This window comes from Chanodichthys erythropterus, chromosome 20 (assembly GCF_024489055.1).
Source record: "Chanodichthys erythropterus isolate Z2021 chromosome 20, ASM2448905v1, whole genome shotgun sequence".
Lineage (NCBI taxonomy): Eukaryota > Metazoa > Chordata > Actinopteri > Cypriniformes > Xenocyprididae > Chanodichthys > Chanodichthys erythropterus.
The window spans coordinates 36,608,855-36,629,336 of NC_090240.1; the positions used below are offsets into that span (position 1 = coordinate 36,608,855).

Here is a 20,482-nt window from a genome sequence, read left to right on the forward strand (position 1 = left end):
TGACCTATAAGGCTCTAAATGGTTTAGCTCCTGTGTATTTAACCAATCTTATATCACCCTACAATCTTTCATGCTTCTTAAGATCACAAAACTCTGGACTTCTGGTTGTACCTAGGATATCTAAGTACGCTAAAGGAGAGAGAACATTTTCACATTTGGCTCCGAAACTCTGGAATAGCCTTCCTGATAATGTTCAGGGCTCAGACGCGCTCACCCAGTTTAAATCTAGATTAAAGACGCATCTCTTTAGCCAAGTATTCACGTAATGCATCTCATATCAGATCAACTGTACTGCACATGACTATCTTTGCTTAATGTTATAAACAGCAGCTACACTAATTATTCTCCACTTGCTTTTCTGTTTTACCTCTGGCCGCCTGTCCCGAGGTGACTAGAGAGTACTTCAGCTTCAATTGGATCCAGCCCCTTAAGAAGACCTCAGATGACCATCACCTGTGAAGAGATGGCGCCAACTCCTGCAAGGACTTCAGAAGATGCAATATCTGGATCTACATGCACATTCCCAAATTTCTATATATCCTAATTATTGTTAATATGTAATTCATTTTCTCAGGAGGTCATTGCTTCCTTCAAGTAAAATGCTAACAGTGTTTGTAAATTAATTGCCCAAATTATTACATTATTTGCTAACTGCATTCTTTTTAATGTGAATTGAATTGAATTGATTTGCAGTCTTATATTTCATCAGAATGCTCTTAAGTTCCCTGTTTACATTGCTTGTGGAAGGCAGCATGTACTTGTATCCCTGCTGCTAATGTTTCTGATTGTGGAGTCACCCACTATCTGAGTCCTGGGCTCGGCTGCTCAGAAGAGGCATATTATTTCTAATCCTTTTGGATGTAGGCAGCTGTGTTTTCCATTCTCCGGAATGTAAACTGATGGCTGCTGTCAGTGGGATGCTGGTCGGACCAAAAATTCCCTTTTTGTCGCAATTCTTCCAGTTAAAAAGTTTGTTGGTGCCAAGATTTGTTGTTTGAGTACTGTGCTGATTTGCTGTAGTTCAAATTAGGAGAAAAAATATAAAAGCAATAGAGCAAAGCGCGGAGCTGTAAGCAAGAGCGTCTGAACAGTAGCGGAGCAGGAAGCAAGGAAAGTAACACATCTCGAAGAAAGATTGCAAAGCTTGTGCCAAGTTGTGGCCCAAAGTGCAAGAAGCCGAATAATTTTTTCACTCACTTTTCTCGGCTTTACTGAGTGTTTGATCTCTTGAATCTTCATTTTCTTCTGGATCATCTGATGAACATCTGTCTGTGTCTGAACCAGATGATGATGAGAAAAACACACATTTATCAATTAATTTATTGTTCAATCTTCTGACAAAAAAAAAAAAATCAGAATAATGAATATAAAACAGAATTCAAAATTTTGTCTCCTAGCTTATAGTCCATGTCTGTCAGCTTTGAAGGTAAAATACTCTATGTTGCTTTCTCAAAAGTTGACAAAAAACTTTTAGGTGATTTATTTAAAAAAAGTGAAAGCCCTTCAATATGACCTGCACCAACATCAACACACAGAAAACTGCATTTCACAGTGTGTTTAAAGTGTTTTGTCTGTAACTCTTTACCTTCTCCTCTCGACTCTCCTCCTCTATAGGAACAGTGTTGTGAGTCCTGTGTTCTCCTTCAGTGCAGGACAGACAAACACACGTCTGATCATCTCTGCAGAACATCTCCAGAGGTCTCTTGTGTTTCTGGCATATATAATCCTCCAGATTTTCCACAGCATTGATCAGTGTGTGTTTCTTCAGACGTGGGACTCTGAGATGAGGCTCCAGATGATCATCACAGTAAGAGCTTTGACACGTCAGGCAGGACTTCACAGCTTTCTGCTTTCTTTCATCACAGAAGTCACAGAACACCTCAGATTCTTGATTAAGCTTATTAAAGTGTTGCACAAGCTTTTTGAGTATTGAATTAATCTTGAGATCAGGTCTTATGCTGAATCTTTCTTTACAGAATGGACAGAAGCAGGACTGTGTGTCCGTCCAGCACTTGCTCAGGCAGGTTCTGCAGAAGTTGTGTCCACATGGAGTGGAGACTGGATCACTGAACACTTCCAGACATATGGAGCACTGGAGCTCCTCATTTAGTCCTGGACCACTGGAGGATGCCATAACTGAAAAGATAAGTAATGACAATATATCATCTACATTGCTGGATAAGTCTAATAAGTATATTTTTACACACAGGGTATGCAACCAGATGTGTAGAAAGCATTAGAAACTGTTGGAAACAGGTGATTCTGTCCACCACCCACTGTCAATATTTCCACCCGTGTTCTCTGATTTGTTTAAATTTGAGTGATCTAAAGGTGATGATACACAGGGCATTTAAATCTGGATACTCGTGGGCAATTTTTTGAGATCCTCCAATCAGAATGCTAGCAGCCGATCATGTAACCGGCTTGGAGATTTCAGAAAAAAATCAAACAAGATGGCGGCCTCTCAGCGGCAGTGGAGCGAAGAAAAGGAAGAGTAAACTTGTATATTTTTATTTCCCATCATTCCCCTCGCCAGTTACATGCTCACTCTACACCAATCACCTGTCGCCACATACAGCCATGCACACACTCCTCACTAATCACCACACCCAGCTGCAGCTTGTTACCTGGACTATAAAGGACTTCCACTCACACCACCTCACCGCGAAGTATTGTTTTCCCTGTGATGCAATTCCGAGCGATTATACCCTGTCTGATTGTCTGTCACCGTACCTCTTGTCTTTCGTTTATGATCCTGTGCCGCCTGTCCTGACCATTGCTTTGTATACTGTTCTGTGATTGATATCTGCCAGCCCTGACCCTCTGCTTGTTCCTGACTACGATTCTGCCTGTCCCTTGCTGTTCCTGTTTGCTCCTGTTTGACCCTGCCTGTACGACCACTCTCTACTCTAATAAAATGCTGCATATGGATCCCTGCCTGAGTCTCCAGTCGATACAGAATACTTCGCCGCCACTACGATCCAGCAGCTTCCCCGGAGAGCATCTGCACGGTATGGACATTACTCAACTGTTGCTGTGGAGTACGCAGGGTACACATTCCCTGGAGGAATATATTGGTGAATATCTAGACATTGCTTACTATTCTGATCTGCCTGACTGTGCATTAGTAGACTTTTTCTGTGATGGCGTTAACCAACCACTCCAGAACAAACTACGTCAAGAGGGACCGCGTTCATCACTCAGTAACTTTATGGATTTTGCTTTATTGACTATTGGCTCTCCGTTTACTGTGGGTGTCGCGGAGGAATGCGACCCCTCGTCTGGTTGTGTAATGGCCGCCGCACCAGATGACACACACAAAATGGCGGTCACCACTATAACAACACCAAGTCAGGTCAGCACTACTTACCCTGAACCTAGTCATGTCTCCGCTGATCGCCCAGAGCCACGTCACGCCTTCGCTGATCGCCCAGAGCAATGTCACGCCCTCGCTGATCGCCCAGAGCAACGTCACGCCTTCGCTGATCGCCCAGAGCAACGTCACGCCTTCGCTGATCGCCCAGAGCAACGTCACGCCTTCGCTGATCACCCAGAGCAACGTCACGCCTTCGCTGATCTCCCAGAGCAACGTCACGCCTTCGCTGATCGCCCAGAGCAACGTCACGCCTTCGCTGATCGCCCAGAGCAACGTCACGCCTTCGCTGATCGCCCAGAGCAACGTCACGCCTTCGCTGATCGCCCAGAGCAACGTCACGCCTTCGCTGATCGCCCAGAGCAAAGTCATGTCGCCGCTGATCGCCCAGAGTCACGTCAGGTCTCTAGATCTGTCCGGGAGCGGAGAGGGTTGCGTTCCAGTGTGACTGATCCACCGCTGATTTCAGCACGAGCGGCTGGCATTCCTAAACCTCCGCCGGCTGCTACACTCTCAAGTCAACCGGTCGCTTCGCACTCAAGCCAGCCGGACGCTTCGCACTCAAGCCAGCCGGACGCTTCGCACTCAAGCCAGCCGGTCGCTTCGCACTCAAGCCAGCCGGTCGCTTCGCACTCAAGCCAGCCGGTCGCTTCGCACTCAAGCCAGCCGGTCGCTTCGCACTCAAGCCAGCCGGTCGCTTCGCACTCAAGCCAGCCGGTCGCTTCGCACTCAAGCCAGCCGGTCGCTTCGCACGCAAGTTCGCCGGTTGCAACGCTCTCAGGTTCGCCGGTTGCAACGCTCTCAGGTTCGCCGGTTGCAACGCTCTCAGGTTCGCCGGTTGCCATGGACTCAAACGCCCTGGATGCGATGGACAATATGGCTGCTTTGCCAGTGCCCACGGGCAAGATGGCCGCCCCTGCAATGCTCAAGGATGTGAGGGGCATTCCAGCCATTGAGTCCGCTCCAGAACCCGCTTCAGCCAGTAAGTCTGCTCCTGAACACGTTCCAACCGGTGAACCATCGCCTCATCCTCGGAAGAGGAGGAGGAGGAGGAAGAGGAGGGCTCATTCTATTCTTCCCCTTCTTACACCCAAGCTCCTCGCTCTGCCGGCGCCACCTGTGCTTCTTGCCCTGCCGGCGCCACCTGTGCTTCTTGCCCTGCCGGCGCCACCTGTGCTCCTTGCCCTGCCGGCGCCACCTGAACTCCTCGCTCTGCCGGCATCTACTGAACTCCTCGCTCTGCCAGCACCACCCAAGCTTCCAGCCCTGCCAGCGGCATCCAAGCTTCCAGCCCTGCCGGCGCCTCTCAAACGCCTTGCGCTGCCAGCGCCACTCAGGTGTCTTGCCCTGCCAGCTTCACCCACATGCCTGGCCCTGCCGGCTCCACTCGAACTCCTTGCCCAGGAACCTGCGATGGACCCCGCGGAAATCCCTAAGAACTTTTTTTGGGGGGGCAGTATACCTGAGGGTGGGGAGCTTGTGGGTGGGGTCCTTGCCCGACCACTGGTGGCATGGGCTTTTGAACTATTATGGCCACTAATGGACTCTGACCCGCTGGGGTCAACTATGGACTATGTTCCGCAGTGGCCGTCCAAGCCACCTGACCCTCCGTGGCTTCCTGACCCACCTGACCGGCCGTGGCTGCCTGAGCCACCTGACCTGCTGTGGTTGCCTGAACCACCTGACCCGCCATGGCTTCCTGACACTCCTGATCCACCATGGCTACCCGTGGCACCTGACCCACCGTGGCTGCCTGAATTCCTGGGGCTGCATTGGAGACCCTGTTCCATCTGCCTACATCTCCAATGCACCCACCCCCCCTCCCTTATTGGTGTCCGTTACGGCGCGAGGACGCGCCTTCCGGGAGGGGGGCGCTATGTCACGATCACCGTCTGCCCCTGTCTAGTTCCGGACTCCATTTCCCATCATTCCCCTCGCCAGTCACATGCTCACACTACACCAATCACCTGTCACCACATACAGCCATGCACACACTCCTCACTAATCACCACACCCAGCTGCAGCTTGTTACCTGGACTATAAAGGACTTCCACTCACACCACCTCACCGCGAAGTATTGTTTTCCCTGTGATGCAATTCCGAGCGATTATACCCTGTCTGATTGTCTGTCACCGTACCTCTTGTCTTTCGTTTATGATCCTGTGCCGCCTGTCCTGACCATTGCTTTGTATACTGTTCTGTGATTGATATCTGCCAGCCCTGACCCTCTGCTTGTTCCTGACTACGATTCTGCCTGTCCCTTGCTGTTCCTGTTTGCTCCTGTTTGACCCTGCCTGTACGACCACTCTCTACTCTAATAAAATGCTGCATATGGATCCCTGCCTGAGTCTCCAGTCGTTAAAATGTGTATCCCAAAAAAGAGATTTTACCTCATTTAACGCTTAAAATACCAACAGGTGTCCAATTAAATGTCTGTTGGCTGTAATTTAGCCATCAAATGTTTTTAGTCAAATATTAAAAAGACGCGTTCTGATCAACGTCTGTAGCATAGGCTGTAGGGTGTATGTCACGTGACTGTAGCTTTTAAACAGACATCTACTCTCACATTGCGTGTATAACAGTGGCCCGATCTGTGAGAGTTGTGCGGGTAAACCACTGCGCACTGACGACTGCTAGAGAATGAGGTGTTTTGCGTCACTTGCCTCGCCAGCGAGCAGCGATCAGGCCAGGGTTTGAGACCAACTCTGAGCAGAGTGGTTAGGGAGGGTGAAATATGGAGGTGGAGGAATGAAGAGAGGGATGTGTTTGTTTGGGTTAATTTTAAATATCAGCAATGTCCAACAGCGTTTTCGAAAAATGGCTTACCCCACCTTTAATACTTATTTAACTGCTCTTAGGAGGATACTAGACAAAACAGACATTTTGGCATAATTTTGTGTGTTAATATTTGTTCAAGCACGAACGAGAACATGCTGTTTGTGCGCACGATACTGGAGCGTGTCTTTCTGTGTGTCTGTCAGGACATTCACAGAGCATGTTCTCGTTTGTCTTGTCATGCTTGAATGGTTTAAAAGCATTTGCATGAATACGGGCTGCCACAAATAAAACACTGTATGGGAAACACTGCAACTGACTTTCTTTGAAGCACTAGGTAGTTTTACATCACTTTTCCCACTTAAAAGGGATATTACATCACTTGACACATATAGAGAACGACACATTTCACCCTCTGAACAAAAGTGGGTAAAGTTCTGTCCACCTCGTCTATAAGCAATGACTAAATTTAATTTGAATTAATATCGATTCTGAAATATCTAATCTAATTTAACTATTTTAAAATCATAAACAAACAAAAAAAAAAATGGTGAATCTATTTTTATACGCAGCAGTCGTCCTTGAGGGGCTGCCGCTTTACTTTCGTTTTGTTGTTTATTTTATGCTTAAACTTTTCTTTGATAATTCACTGCTTCCCACTTCTTTCTTGCCTGAGCCTTTACCATTGTTACAGTAATAATGTTTATTAAAGTTGTTGTTTTTTCAGTTTATTTTTTACCAAATCTCCACAAATGGATATGCAGTCGATTTTTTTTTTTTTTAAGTTTACCATATGAGTTTTCTGTAGACATACAATTCACGAGTTTGTGTGCCCATAAAATCTTAGCGTAAGTGGTAAACAGGTTTGGCTTGCTGTCTGCTATAGAGGGGCTCGGAAAGAATATCCTACTCGAGCTCCGATTGCCCCCCTTTAACAGGCAAAAATAAGTACAAAAGGAGGAGAAGGGGAGGAGGAGGGATGCCAAAAGAACTAACAACAGGAAGAGGTAAGATGCTGGTTTTATACCTCTGTATTAATTGGAAGATTAGATGGGCATACTCCTCCCGAAATTATATTTATTAACTTCACTTCAAGAGTTTGTGTGCCCATAAAATCTTAGCGTAAGTGGTAAACAGATTTGGCTTGCTGTCTGCTATAGAGGGGCTCGGAAAGAATATCCTACTCAAGCTCCAATTGCCCCCCAAAAACATAATGCACACAAATGCAGAAATTTAGACAGCAAGCAAGAATTATAGGATTTGAACGGATCATGATTATTGAAGGAATCGGCATATGAATTATTTCAATAATACAGAAGAATTGGAGAAAAGAAGGAATGGAAGATGGCACTGCAGTGGTAGTATTGAGGTAGGTAGGTCACTGTTTCAGCAGTTTTAAGTTAGGTGAGGCGCTGTGGCGGAAGCAAGGGATCAAGTGGAGCACTGCAGCGGAGCATCATGTGGAGCACTGCAGCGGCAGCATCATGTGGAGCACTGCAGCGGCAGCATCATGTGAAACACTGCAGCGGCAGAATTAAATTTAAGTAGAGCACTGCAGCGGCAGTATCAGGTGAAGCACTGCAGCGGCAGTATCAAAATTAGGCAGAGCACTGCAGCGGCAGTATCAAATTAGGTGGAGCACTGCAGCGGCAGTATCATGTGGAGCACTGCAGCGGCAGTATCAAAATTAGGCGGAGCACTGCAGCGGCAGTATCAAATTAGGTGGAGCACTGCAGCGGCAGTATCATGTGGAGCACTGCAGCGGCAGTATCAAAATTAGGCGGAGCACTGCAGTGGCAGTATCAAATTAGGTGGAGCACTGCAGCGGCAGTATCAAATTAGGCGGAGCACTGCAGTGGCAGTATCAAAATTAGGTGGAGCACTGCAGTGGCAGTATCAAAATTAGGCGTAGCACTGCAGTGGCAGTATCAAAATTAGGCGGAGCACTGCAGCGGCAGTATCAAATTAGGCGGAGCACTGCAGCGGCAGTATCAAATTAGGCGGAGCACTGCAGCGGCAGTATCAAAATTAGGCGGAGCACTGCACGGCAGTATCAAATTAGGCGGAGCACTGCAGCGGCAGTATCAAAATTAGGCGGAGCACTGCAGCGGCAGTATCAAAATTAGGCGGAGCACTGCAGTGGCAGTATCAAATTAGGCGGAGCACTGCAGTGGCAGTATCAAATTAGGTGGAGCACTGCAGCGGCAGTATCATGTGGAGCACTGCAGCGGCAGTATCAAATTGGGCGGAGCACTGCAGTGGCAGTATCAAAATTAGGCGGAGCACTGCAGTGGCAGTATCAAATTAGATGGAGCACTGCAGCGGCAGTATCAAATTAGGCGGAGCACTGCAGCGGCAGTATCAAATTAGGTGGAGCACTGCAGCGGCAGTATCAAATTAGGCGGAGCACTGCAGCGGCAGTATCAAATTAGGCGGAGCACTGCAGCGGCAGTATCAAATTAGGTGGAGCACTGCAGCGGCAGTATCATGTGGAGCACTGCAGCGGCAGTATCAAATTAGGTGGAGCACTGCAGTGGCAGTATCAAATTAGGTGGAGCACTGCAGCGGCAGTATCATGTGGAGCACTGCAGCGGCAGTATCAAATTAGGCGGAGCACTGCAGCGGCAGTATCAAATTAGGTGGAGCACTGCAGCGGCAGTATCAAATTAGGTGGAGCACTGCAGCGGCAGTATCAAAATTAGGCGGAGCACTGCAGCGGCAGTATCAGATTAGGTGGAGAACTGCAGCGGCAGTATCATGTGGAGCACTGCAGCGGCAGTATCAAATTAGATGGAGCACTGCAGCGGCAGTATCAAATTAGGTGGAGCACTGCAGCGGCAGTATCAAATTAGGCGGAGCACTGCAGCAGAGCACTGCAGTGGCAGTATCAAATTAGGCGGAGCACTGCAGCGGCAGTATCAAATAAAGCAAGATTTGGCAGGCATAGGTTGGATTGAGTTTCGTGGGACGGCTATCCTAAAGAGAAGCAAGAGTTAGATGGGCTTGTTTGATGAGGCTGAGGTCGGAACGAATGTAAGACTGAAAGGCGTCTGAGGACCACCGACCCAGTACTTTGATTTGATGATCTGGCAGACCTTTTTGGGCTGTGGTGGTGGCTGCTCCTATGCGGAAGAAGTGAGATGAATACAAGTGAGCTTGGATACCGGAGTGGGTGAGGATGTATTTAAGCTTTTTCTGGAACCAATGCCTAGTGACTGGAAGGTTGTTCTCATCAATGAAAAGCGTGTCAAGCGGAGAGGAGATCTGAACCTTCCTGTGTGCAAGGAAATAGGAAAGAGACTGATATGGCTGAATGGGTGTCGGAAGATTAAAGATATGGATGAAATTGCCGTTTTTTAATTGATCAGTTTTGCTACATTTGAGGAGGAAACGGATGGTGTCCGTGTCTAAAACTTGGAGATTGGAGAAGGTTGGGTGGATGGCTGGGTTGAATTTAGAATTGGTTGTAATTTCAGAAACTCTCAGGAATCCGAAAAAGGCCAGGGTAAACATAGCATCCAGAGTTCTTGCTGTATCGGGGGCCATATGACCAGAATGGAGGAAAGTCAGGCATTTAGCTAAAAGATCAATGGTTGGAGGTTTGCTTAGAATCAGTATCAGCCTGGAATATGAACGGTTTTGAAGATGAACTGATTACAAGCGGATAACCAGGTGAGGCGTCTCAAGAGGGGCATGATTTCAGGGGAATTTGAACGGCCTTTGTTAATGCAGTGAACAGTGGCCAGATTATCACAGTGGAATTCTATGGTTTTAGAAGACCATTCGTGACCCCACAAAAAAGCAGCTATGACGACTGGATATAACTCAAAAAGAGCTGAGGATGCGGCATGTTGATTTGACTCAGAGAGCTCAGGAGGCCAGGTTGAAGCGAACCAATGACTCTTGTAAAAACCTCCAAAGCCAACTGAGGGAGCGGCATCTGTAAACAGAGGGAGATCACTAGAATGAGATTGAATGTCCTCGTAAAAGAAAGTAAGGCCATTCCATTGTTTAAGAAACATGATCCATAGATTCAGATCGGCGAGACAAGATGGGGTTAGAGATATGGTATTATCCAATTCCTGAATAGAAGATGCAAGAGACAGCAAATGGGAGATGAAGGGGCGTCCTTGAGGCACTATACGCATGGCGTAGTTTAAGTGGCCTAGCAGGGATAGCAAATCTCATTTGCTGCACTGAGGTGCTTCCAGCAGATTGGATGAGATGGCGATTATCCTGTCTATTTTGTCTTTGGGAAGGGAAGCTTGGAATTTAACAGAGTCAAGGTTAATTCCAAGGAATTCTAGGGATGTGGTAGGGCCTGATGTTTTCTCTGGGGACAGTGGAACTCCCAATTTAGAAAAAACTTCCTGAACTGTGGAGAGGTGAGCAGCTGGAAGAAAGAAGTTCGGGGAAATGGTGAGAAAGTCATCCAGAAGATGCACCAGGTAAGGGACTGCATAGTTGTTTTGCAGGATCCAGCAAAGTGCTTCTGACAGCATGTCAAAAATTTTGGGACTACTTTTGCAGCCAAAAGTTAAACGCACTGAAAAATAGAATTTTCCTTTCCAGCGAATGCCAAAAAGGTGCCAGAAATCTGGATGAATGGGCATGACTTTAAATGCTGAAGTGATGTCAACTTTTGCTAACCAGGCTCCGTAACCTGCATTTTTGATTAGATTGATGGCTTGGTCTATGTTATGGTAGCACAAGGAGAATTCTTCTAGCGGGATGAGGCTGTTAATACTTGGATGAGTGCTGTTATGTGGAGCAGAGAGATCAATGATCATTCGTTTTTTCCCTGAAAATTTCCTTGTGGCTACACCGATGGGACTAATCCGAAACAATTTGAAAGGCGGGGAATCAAAGGGGCCAATCATAAATCCAGACTCTAGCTCTTTGGCTATTAGGGTGTCAACTGCTTCAGGTTCGGCTATTGTTCGGCTATTGCATAATACCACGCATTGTGCTTTTGCCCTTGCTTGTACTTCGCCTTGGCCTTCATTTTAAATGTCTCAGTGCAATTGGTAAAATGGTCTCAATTTCACAGCAGTCACTAGTATTATGCAGAAGATTGAAAACTAAGTAGAATTCTGTCCTTCTTTTGGGTGGTGAAACACCCACTCCTCTTCCCCAAAACAGGTGTTGGTGTAATAAATATTTACAATCCTTTTGTTCTGATCTGTATATAAGGTAAAGTGTAAAGCAGTCATGGGGGATCGTCTGTAGCCAGAAGCCCCCATACAGAGATGGGTGAATGTGATGGGCGAATGTCTGAAGGCACATCACTGTGTGTATATTCTTTGAGTAGAGTTTTTCGGTGGACGAATAATTGAAGTATTAAATATTAATTCCGAATCATTTACAGTTAATTTGGTTCTCATTCACTGTAAATTAATTACATTTTTAATTAATTAATTCTTACACTGTTTAATATATTTTTTTATTTTCTCAAATTAGTCTTTCTCTTAATAGGAGTGGTGTATGTGTGGGTTAAACTAACTTTCTTGCCAACAAAACTTACACAAGGTTTCCCTCTGGACAGCGACTTCCTTTTTCTCTTTGTTTCTCTGTTTGATTTTTCCATCATCTTCGTGATCAAAATTTCCCTCTTCTTCTGCTGTGACTGAACCTCCAGATCTCCTCTTCTCTCCATCTTCTGATGTTTCTTCTCCTGCTTCCTCATGCAAGCCAGAGATAAGAAATTGGACCTGGTTTTCTTTGAGTAACTTCCCCACTCTTTCAAGTATCTCAGAGTGTAAACCTGATTTTCTTTCATCAAACTGAAGATGTCCACCTCCACACTCCTTTATTAATTGATGAATACAGTTACTGTTTATCTGTCTCTCATCAGTCAACACTAAAGTGTGTTTAAGAGCCTCCTTACTGAATTCATTCAGCACATATTTCACTCTATTTCTGTCATTGTCACTGAAGTCGTTCTGCTGCAGTACAAGTATGATCACATGAGGTCCAGGAGCAGACAGATTCACACACTCTTTCACTCCCTGTGTGATCTGAGTGATTGACAGGTTTGGCCTCAGCAGGTGAGGAGTGTTGATGACTGTGACGTCTCTGTCCTTCAGTTTTCCTCTGTGTTTCTCAATGTTCAGCTCTACATCAGCAGGTGCTTCACTCTCAAACGCTGCTCTTCCTAAGATGAAGTTTCCCACTCTGTTGTTTTCTGTTATATTCTTCCCCAGCAGAACAATCCTCAAATCACTCACTGGAACACAGAACACAAATAACAGTAAAACTCGACCTGTGATCCATGGACAGAGATGTCAGATTTCAGATTGAAGGTACTGGACCAGATCAACAACTGCTATTGAGATGAGTGGAGATGTTAACACAATCTTACACTACCGGGCTAATGTTATTCAGGGCTATGTTTTTGAACTGTAAGAGTTTTAATGTTTTTAAAAGAAGTCTCTTCTGCTCACCAAGGCTTGATTTATTTGATTCAAAATACAGCAAAAACAGTAATATTGTGAAATATTTTTACAATTTAAAATGTTTGTGTGTATATGTCTATATATAGTCAAATATAATTTACTCCTGTGATCTTTTTCAGCATCATTACTCCAGTCTTCAGTGTCACATGATCCTTCAGAAATCATTCTAATAGTCTTTACTGTCACTTTTGATCAATTTAATGCATCCTTGCTCAATAAATGTCTTAAAATGGTACATTATCACTACACGGTAGTGTTACAAAAGCTTTCTTTTTCAGATGAATTCTGTTCTTTTGAACTTTCTATTCATCAAATCATCCTGAATTTTTTTAACACAACTGTTCTCAACATTGATTATAATCATAAATGTTTATTTAACATCAAATCATCATATCAGAATGATTTCTGAAGGATCATGTGACACTGAAGACTGGAGTAATGATGCTGAAAATTCAGCTTTGATCACAGGAATAAATTACACTTTAAAATATATTCAAATAGAAAACAGTTATTTTAAAGGGATAGTTCACCCAAAAAGGAAAATGTGATGTTTATCTGCTTACCCCCAGAGCATCCAAGATGTAGGTGACTTTGTTTCTTCAGTAGAACACAAATGATGATTTTTAACTCCAACTGTTGCCGTCTGTCAGTCGTATAATGCATGTCAATGGGAACTTCGTCTACAAGAGTAATAAAAACATGCACAGACAAATCCAAATTAAACCAATGTATCGTCACGAGCCGCAGGGTTTAATTTGGATTTGTCTGTGCATGTTTTTATTACTCTTATAGATGAAGTTCCCATTGACATGCATTATACGACTGACAGACCGCAACGGTTGGAGTTAAAAATCATCAATTGTGTTCTACTGAAGAAACAAAGACACCTACATCTTGGATGCCCTGGGGGTGAGCAGATAAACATCACATTTTCATTTTTGGGTGAACTATCCCTTTAAATTGTAAAAGTATTTCACAATATTACTGTTTTTACACAGACGGAGGCAGAGAGGTAAGTAAACACAGATGTTGTTTATTAGACAGAGGGACAGACACAGGTAAACGGTGGATGCAGGTGAGTCAATGAACAAGCACTTTCTGAACAGTCACTTAGCTAAAGGATAACAGACGTTTGACTTTGCAAGTAAAGGGATCAATGTGGAACGGAGAACGAGACGGAGGACGACAGGATGGAGACACGGGAAACTCAGGTGAGTAGCGGGTAAGGAGTCCAAGTACGTTTGATGAGACCAAACAATGATGTGAAGGAAGTGAGTGTCTTTATAGTGTCCTTGATGAGCAGTGCAGGTGCAGGTGATTAGTAGTCAGGGGACTGTGAACGAGTGGGTGGAGTCACAGCAGTCCCGGCGCCATGGGCGGGCATTGGGGGGCCTGGCCCGCCCTGTGAGTCACTAGTGCCCGCCCTGGACGAATCAACTCCAAGTCCCACCAACCACCAGTCCTTGCTTTTTTTTATCAATAGGCAGGGATGGGCAGTATTTCAGATACATGTATTTAAAATACGTATTTGAAATACAAAATACTATTTTGTATTTTGTATTTTAAAGCCTTTGGAAAAAATCAAATGTAATTTGTATTTAAATACATTTAAGATGAGTATTTTTGTATTTTCAAAATACTCAAAATACTTTGAGACAGTCAACCTCTTTATCAGGGTGTTGTTTTCATGCATCAACTAGATCAGACCAGACACACCCCGAATAATTTGAAACGATATGCCGAATAATTTGTCAAACACCTCTTATGTCAAACACTCGTCTCGTGAGAAGTTTGTGAATAAATGGATTTCTTCACATGTAAACTGATTAGGTTGTGGGTCATTTTGATGACACGTGAAAAAGTTTTTTAGTACACTTCTTAAACCCTAACCAAATAATCAAGTTAAACCCAGTAAACTTGAAATTGTGACTTGAGACATTAGAACAAAACATATTAATATGATAACATGTATAACACTAAATTGAACAATACTGTGTTATATATGTTTTTTAATTCATTAATTATTTATTTAAATTAACGATTGTATTAAACATGACCATTACTTTATTCATTATTTTGGCTATGCAGGCTCATTTTGTAAATGTAATCATTTTAAATTTTGAACATGGTGCTTTATGAAAATGTAACTGGACACATTTCCAAATTGTGATTGTGTTTACCCATCTATGCAAATGTTTGTTTATGTAGAGACAAAATAATTAGGTTAATCATTGTCTGTCTCCATCAGTTTAGTGTAGTGATTGTGTGCATTTGGGATGACAATGATGAAAGATACACTACACTTTTAGTTTTATTGTTCACCAAAAAAAGTGATTTCTAATTAATTTTTTTTTATTTTAGATAAACTTTATATTTTCTAATTATGTATATAGAAACAAATAAACTTTACATTAAATAAATAAATATAAAAGTTACTATACTACTTGTGTAAAAAAAAAGCATCAAAAGAGTTTGAAATTCAGTTTTTGCTGTGGTATCAAAACTGATATTGATAATTGTGAAACCATGCCATATATTGTTACTGTGAAGTAAAATTAAGATTTTGGTCATATCACCCATCCCTATTCTTTGCTACAGTGGCATGAAAAAGTATGTGAACCACTTGCAGAATCTGTGAAAATGTGAATAATTTTAATAAAATAAGTGAGATCATACAAAATGCATGTTATTTTTTGTTTAGTACTGTCCTGAGTAAGATATTTTACATAAAAGATGTTTACATTTAGTTCACAAGACAAAACAATAGCTGAATTTATTAAAATAACCCCATTCATAAGTATGTGAACTATTGATTCTCAGTACTGTGTGTGGTTACCTGATGATCCACGACTGTTTTTGTGTTTTGTGATGGTTGTTCATGAGTCTCTTGTTTGTTCTGAGCAGTTAAACTGAGCTCTGTTCTTCAGAAAAATCCTCCAGCTCCTGCAGATTCTTCAGTTTCCCACCATCTTTTGCATATTTGAACCCTTTCCAGCAGCGACTGAATGATTTTGAGATTCATCTTTTCACACTGAGGACGGTTGAGGGACTCAAACACAACTATTAAAAAAGGTTCAAACATTCACTGATGCTCCAGAAGGAAACACGATGCATTAAGAGCTGGGGGTGAAAACTTTTGAACAGGATGAAGATGTCACAATTTTTCTTATTATATTTAAATATCGTTGTTTTTCATTTAGTACTGCCCTTCAGAAGCAACAGAAGATACTTGCATGTTTCCCGGAAGAAACATTAAGTACAATTTACCTTGACATTTACATTCAAAAGTTTTCACCCCCAGCTCTTAATGCATCGTGTTTCCTTCTGGAGCATCAGTGAATGTTTGAACCTTTTTTAATAGTTGTGTTTGAGTCTCTCAGTTGTCCTCAGTGTGAAAAGATGAATCTCAAAATCACACAGTCACTGCTGGAAAGGGTTCAAATATGCAAAAATGCTGGAAAACTGAAGAATCTGCAGGAGCTGGAGGATTTTTCTGAAGAACAGAGCTCAGTTTAACTGCTCAGGACAAACAAGAGACTCATGAACAACCATCACAAAACAAAAAAATAGTTGTGGATCATCAGGTAACCACACACAGTATTGAGAATCAATAGTTCACATACTTATGAATGGGGTTATTTTAATAAATTCAGCTATTGTTTTGTCTTGTGAACTAAATGCAAACATCTTCTATGTAAAATATCTTACTCAGGACAGTACTAAATAAAAAATAACATGCATTTTGTATGATCTCACTTATTTTATTAAAATTATTCACATTATTATTCACCATAAGTAATAGACTACATTGTAACCTTGTCAGAAGTAAGTATATAAATGGCTGCTATTTTGCACTACATAAGTTTATTTGTAATTACCAGCAAGGAAGCAAGCACTTAAGAAAGAGAGAGAGAGAGAATGACAGAGAGAGAATGACAGAGAGTGCAGAAATGAGGTAAGGAATTAAAAGTCAGTAGGCCTATGTAGTTTCTTAATTCACTGTGACTATTTATAATTAGCTTAACAAATTACACATTGTCACATTGGCTTTTAATGATGGTGATAAAACATAATAAAAGTTAAAAATTTGTTTTTTTTTTGTAGTTTTTTATTTCCTACAGGGCAGGGGAAGGGAAGCGGTATATAAAATTAAAACGAAAGTTTCTAAGTAGTTGCACACATCTAAATGCTTTTTGGCATTCAGAATAGGCCCAGATAGATTTCAGCCTAATAGGGATACCTGCACTGAATCTTCAATTTCACATGTATTTTGTGTATTTTCAAAATACAAAATACTGTATTTGTATTTAAATACATTTTCCCACACAGTATTTTGTATTTGTATTTAAATACATTTTTCCACACAGTATTTTGTATTTGTATTTTAAATACATTTCCATGTATTTACGCCCATCTCTGTCAATAGGCTACTATTATCAAAAGTTATCGTTTTGTATATACATAACTCCTGGATAAAAATAAAAATGTGTTTGGTTTGATTAAAAAAAAAAAAAAAAAAAAAAATTAAACGGATTTGATTGGTTTGTCAATAGTGAGCGCGGAGGTTGTGTGCTAAGCATAGCGCTGCCGCTTAACGTTAGCTGTCATTTTTTAAACAACTATGCTGGGATCTCGTGTGACAGTGACTGAGGATATACAGCTTCTTATTCAGTTATTACTTATTCATATTCAGTTTCTTTGATCAAAGACCACCAAAGTTGGCAGGAGAGATCAGCGAGGTTGCTGTGAGACTGACGCGCTTCTGCTGTGATCTTTGTTTGAACTATTTTCGCTGCTAAAACAGAACAAAAACAGTCAATATTGTGTCTAAAATGTAAGTAAATTCATATTACTTGTTTATAGAACTGCCATATGAATCAGTGTCACATTTTCAGTCGTGATGGTATTATTCGGCACTCTTGGTCGTGTGATGTTGCTTAACTGTATCATGTCATAAATATAAAAACTCCACATTTTGAATTTTTACTGCAGTATTCAGCCGCGGCTCGTCTGTATGGGCAGGTGGGGCAGAGCCCAACAAAATATTCATCCAAACATAGACCTCTATATACACTGAATTAATAATAAATTATAAACGTGTTCAGCATTCTGCAACAAATATTTTTCAGATTTTCTAGTCATAAAGTGAGCAGAATATATTAAAATGTAGCGCAAGGATTCGGCCGGCATGAATCATGATAAGCGGTAATGTAACATCCTAAAACACCATTCGGACACAATAAATACTACATTGAGGCAATTCAGATTTTATGCGTTTGTTTGTACTAAAGTCTGTCAAACATCATTAGAGCGCCACACTCGGGCTGAATAACGCAAGGACATTCGAATTCTGCCAAAGTGTGTCTGATGTGTTCAGCGATTAGGATATAAAGCTTACAAAATGTTTATCATAAACTAGCGCTAAGACCCAGAATCTGCCCTACCTAAATTTATGGCCAGGAGACGCTACTGGCAGGATGTTGACTGAGTTTCTTTGTTCCTGCTGCGCTCATTTGTTTCGATTTCTCCTCGAGAAGCAGCGCGAGCGCATCAACAGCGCAAAGTTTTGTTAGCGTCAGTACAATACATCAGCCTATATATTATTATGCACTATCGATAATATGCTCTATCGATAATATAGATATTATTATGCACTAAGCCACTTAGACTAAATGAATTCAGAAGCATTATTGCGTTTTGGTGATTCCCTAGTCATTTTTTTGTTATTGGCGTTTTAATCAGGCCAGGTAATTAAAATTCTCTTTCACTAGCCCCTTTAAAAAAATCAACTTGTCCCGGGCAATGTCGAGCCCTGCGACGTGTGTTTAGTTCTTCCTCGTTTTTTTTTTTTCGTTTTTTTCCCATTTAATTCATAATTAATGTTACTATGCAGTGAGTTTGATCTCATTTGTGCCCCCCTGAAAAAAATGTAATGCCCGTCCGTGAATTTGTGTCTGGCGCCGGGTCTGAGACACAGTCAGGGCGGCAAGAAAGAGAGGGACTTCGTTTTTTTTTAATGGAAGTAATTAATTTATTTTTTGAACATTTGTTTGGAATTATTTCACTTATATCAAAAAGTTAACACCCGATTAGTTATTCTAAACCTCACTTATCTTCATTCTTCTATATACCAAAACCCACCCCAACCAAGAGCGGCATATGGGTCTACATGCAATGTAGAATCACTTATCTGTTGATTTTGAAATGCCAATCAGAGGTGTTTAAGTTAGCATTGAACAAAAACTCAGCGTTTTGAGCGGTGAGTGGACTCTGTGACATGGACTTCTGCACGTTTGCGAATCCTCTCATATAACAAAGTGTAAATATTATGTGAATAAGAGATTCATTGTGCAGACAGCTTCATTTATTATAACAGAACTTTTTGAGATTGCAATAAAGTAGACTATGGGGCTGTTCACATATCGCGTCTTTTGCACGCTCAAGTTCCTATTTTTCAAATGTAGCCACGCATCAAGCACTCTCAAAACAGAAGCAACACTATGGTGGCATTATAATGCCATTAATGACAGAGCGCACAAATGATGCTTGCGCACTTAGTAAATCACTTCTGCGAGCGGATATCAGGTCTACACGTGAGGAAACGGGAGCCCGCGAGTTTATTTTAAACCTGCGCGCGCGCATCACTTGTGCGCTCGGTCATTAATAGCATTATAATGCCGCCATACAATGCAGTCGCGAAGCATTTTCCAGGCGCAGCGAGATGAAAAATTGTCAACTCTTCTGAATGCATCGAGCTCACCGCAGGTCATGTAACAAGAACCAACCAAAGCTTCGTCCTTTCTGTAACAAAACATTGAAAGCTCAGCTGAACTTGCCTGGAAAATCCAGCCTCACCACTGTACCAGCGGATGAGTCTGGTCGGCCATTGAATCAATTCAATTTCTAAGGCATCGTATCAGGCCATCAAGCTGTTCAATAAACTGTTTAAAACACACACCCGATCAATACTGAGATTCTACATGTTTTCACTTAAAAAGGCTAAAAAGAAGCTGCTTTAAGAGACATGGGCTGCGTTCCAGTTCGGTTTTTAAATGCCCTTCCCTCGCTAACTTCACTCGGTCTCGTTGACTCGGATGTACGTCATTGCTTACGTTGCACGAGTGCCCACTTCTGGCGGAACTTTTGTATGGGCTGAACTGGAACGTCCTAAGCCCTTCATCACTTAGAATCCGCAATGGAGCTGATTTATTATTTATTTTTTTCCCCTTACAAAATTGTTTAATACAGCATTCTATATGTATATATGTGTGTTTTAAATGTTTAAAAAATAATTAATATATCATAGAGTTGTTTGTGGTGGGGTAAATTAAATGCGATATGCGGTGACGTCACAATCGTGTTGCATTGTGGGTTATGGAGCTGCCTGAAGTGTACATATGAAGTAGACTCCCCTCGGTCAAAATCGAGGGAGCGAGGGTCTGTCCATATAAACTTCCCTCGTCCACTTCACGAAGTGGAACGCACTTCAAAATGGGATTCCCCCGAGGGGAAGTGTTTAGGGAAGTTCGCGAGTGCGTGTCTAAAACTGAACTGGAACGCAGCCCATGTCTCTTAAAGCAGCTTCTTTTTAGCCTCTTTAGCTTCTAGTTCCAGTTCGGTTTTAGACACGCACTCGCGAACTTCCCTAAACACTTCCCCTCGGGGGAATCCCTGCCGCCATTTTGAAGTGCGTTCCACTTCGTGAAGTGGACGAGGGAAGTTTATATGGACAGACCCTCGCTCCCTCGATTTTGACCGAGGGGAGTCTACTTCATATGTACACTTCAGGCAGCTCCATAACCCACAATACAACACGATTGTGACGTCACCGCATATCGCGTTTACTTTACCCCACCACAAACAACTCTATGATATATTG

General features: G+C 42.5%; 1 protein-coding gene across 5 annotated transcripts in view; it reads right to left on the reverse strand.

Moving 5' to 3' along the window:
* LOC137009880 (E3 ubiquitin-protein ligase TRIM39-like) overlaps positions 1-20,482 on the reverse strand; it is a 48,133-nt gene that overhangs the window by 25,214 nt on the left and 2,437 nt on the right. For all 5 annotated transcript variants that reach the window (XR_010892975.1, XM_067372488.1, XM_067372490.1 and 2 more), the window contains exons 4-6: positions 11,673-12,374; positions 1,586-2,136; positions 1,198-1,275 (exon numbers count right to left, since the gene is read on the reverse strand). Coding sequence is in view for 4 of the 5 variants with exons in the window: in XM_067372488.1 (XP_067228589.1) it covers positions 1,198-1,275; positions 1,586-2,136; positions 11,673-12,374 (1,331 nt within the window). In the remaining variant the exon portion in view is untranslated. The remainder of the gene's footprint in view (positions 1-1,197; positions 1,276-1,585; positions 2,137-11,672; positions 12,375-20,482) is intronic.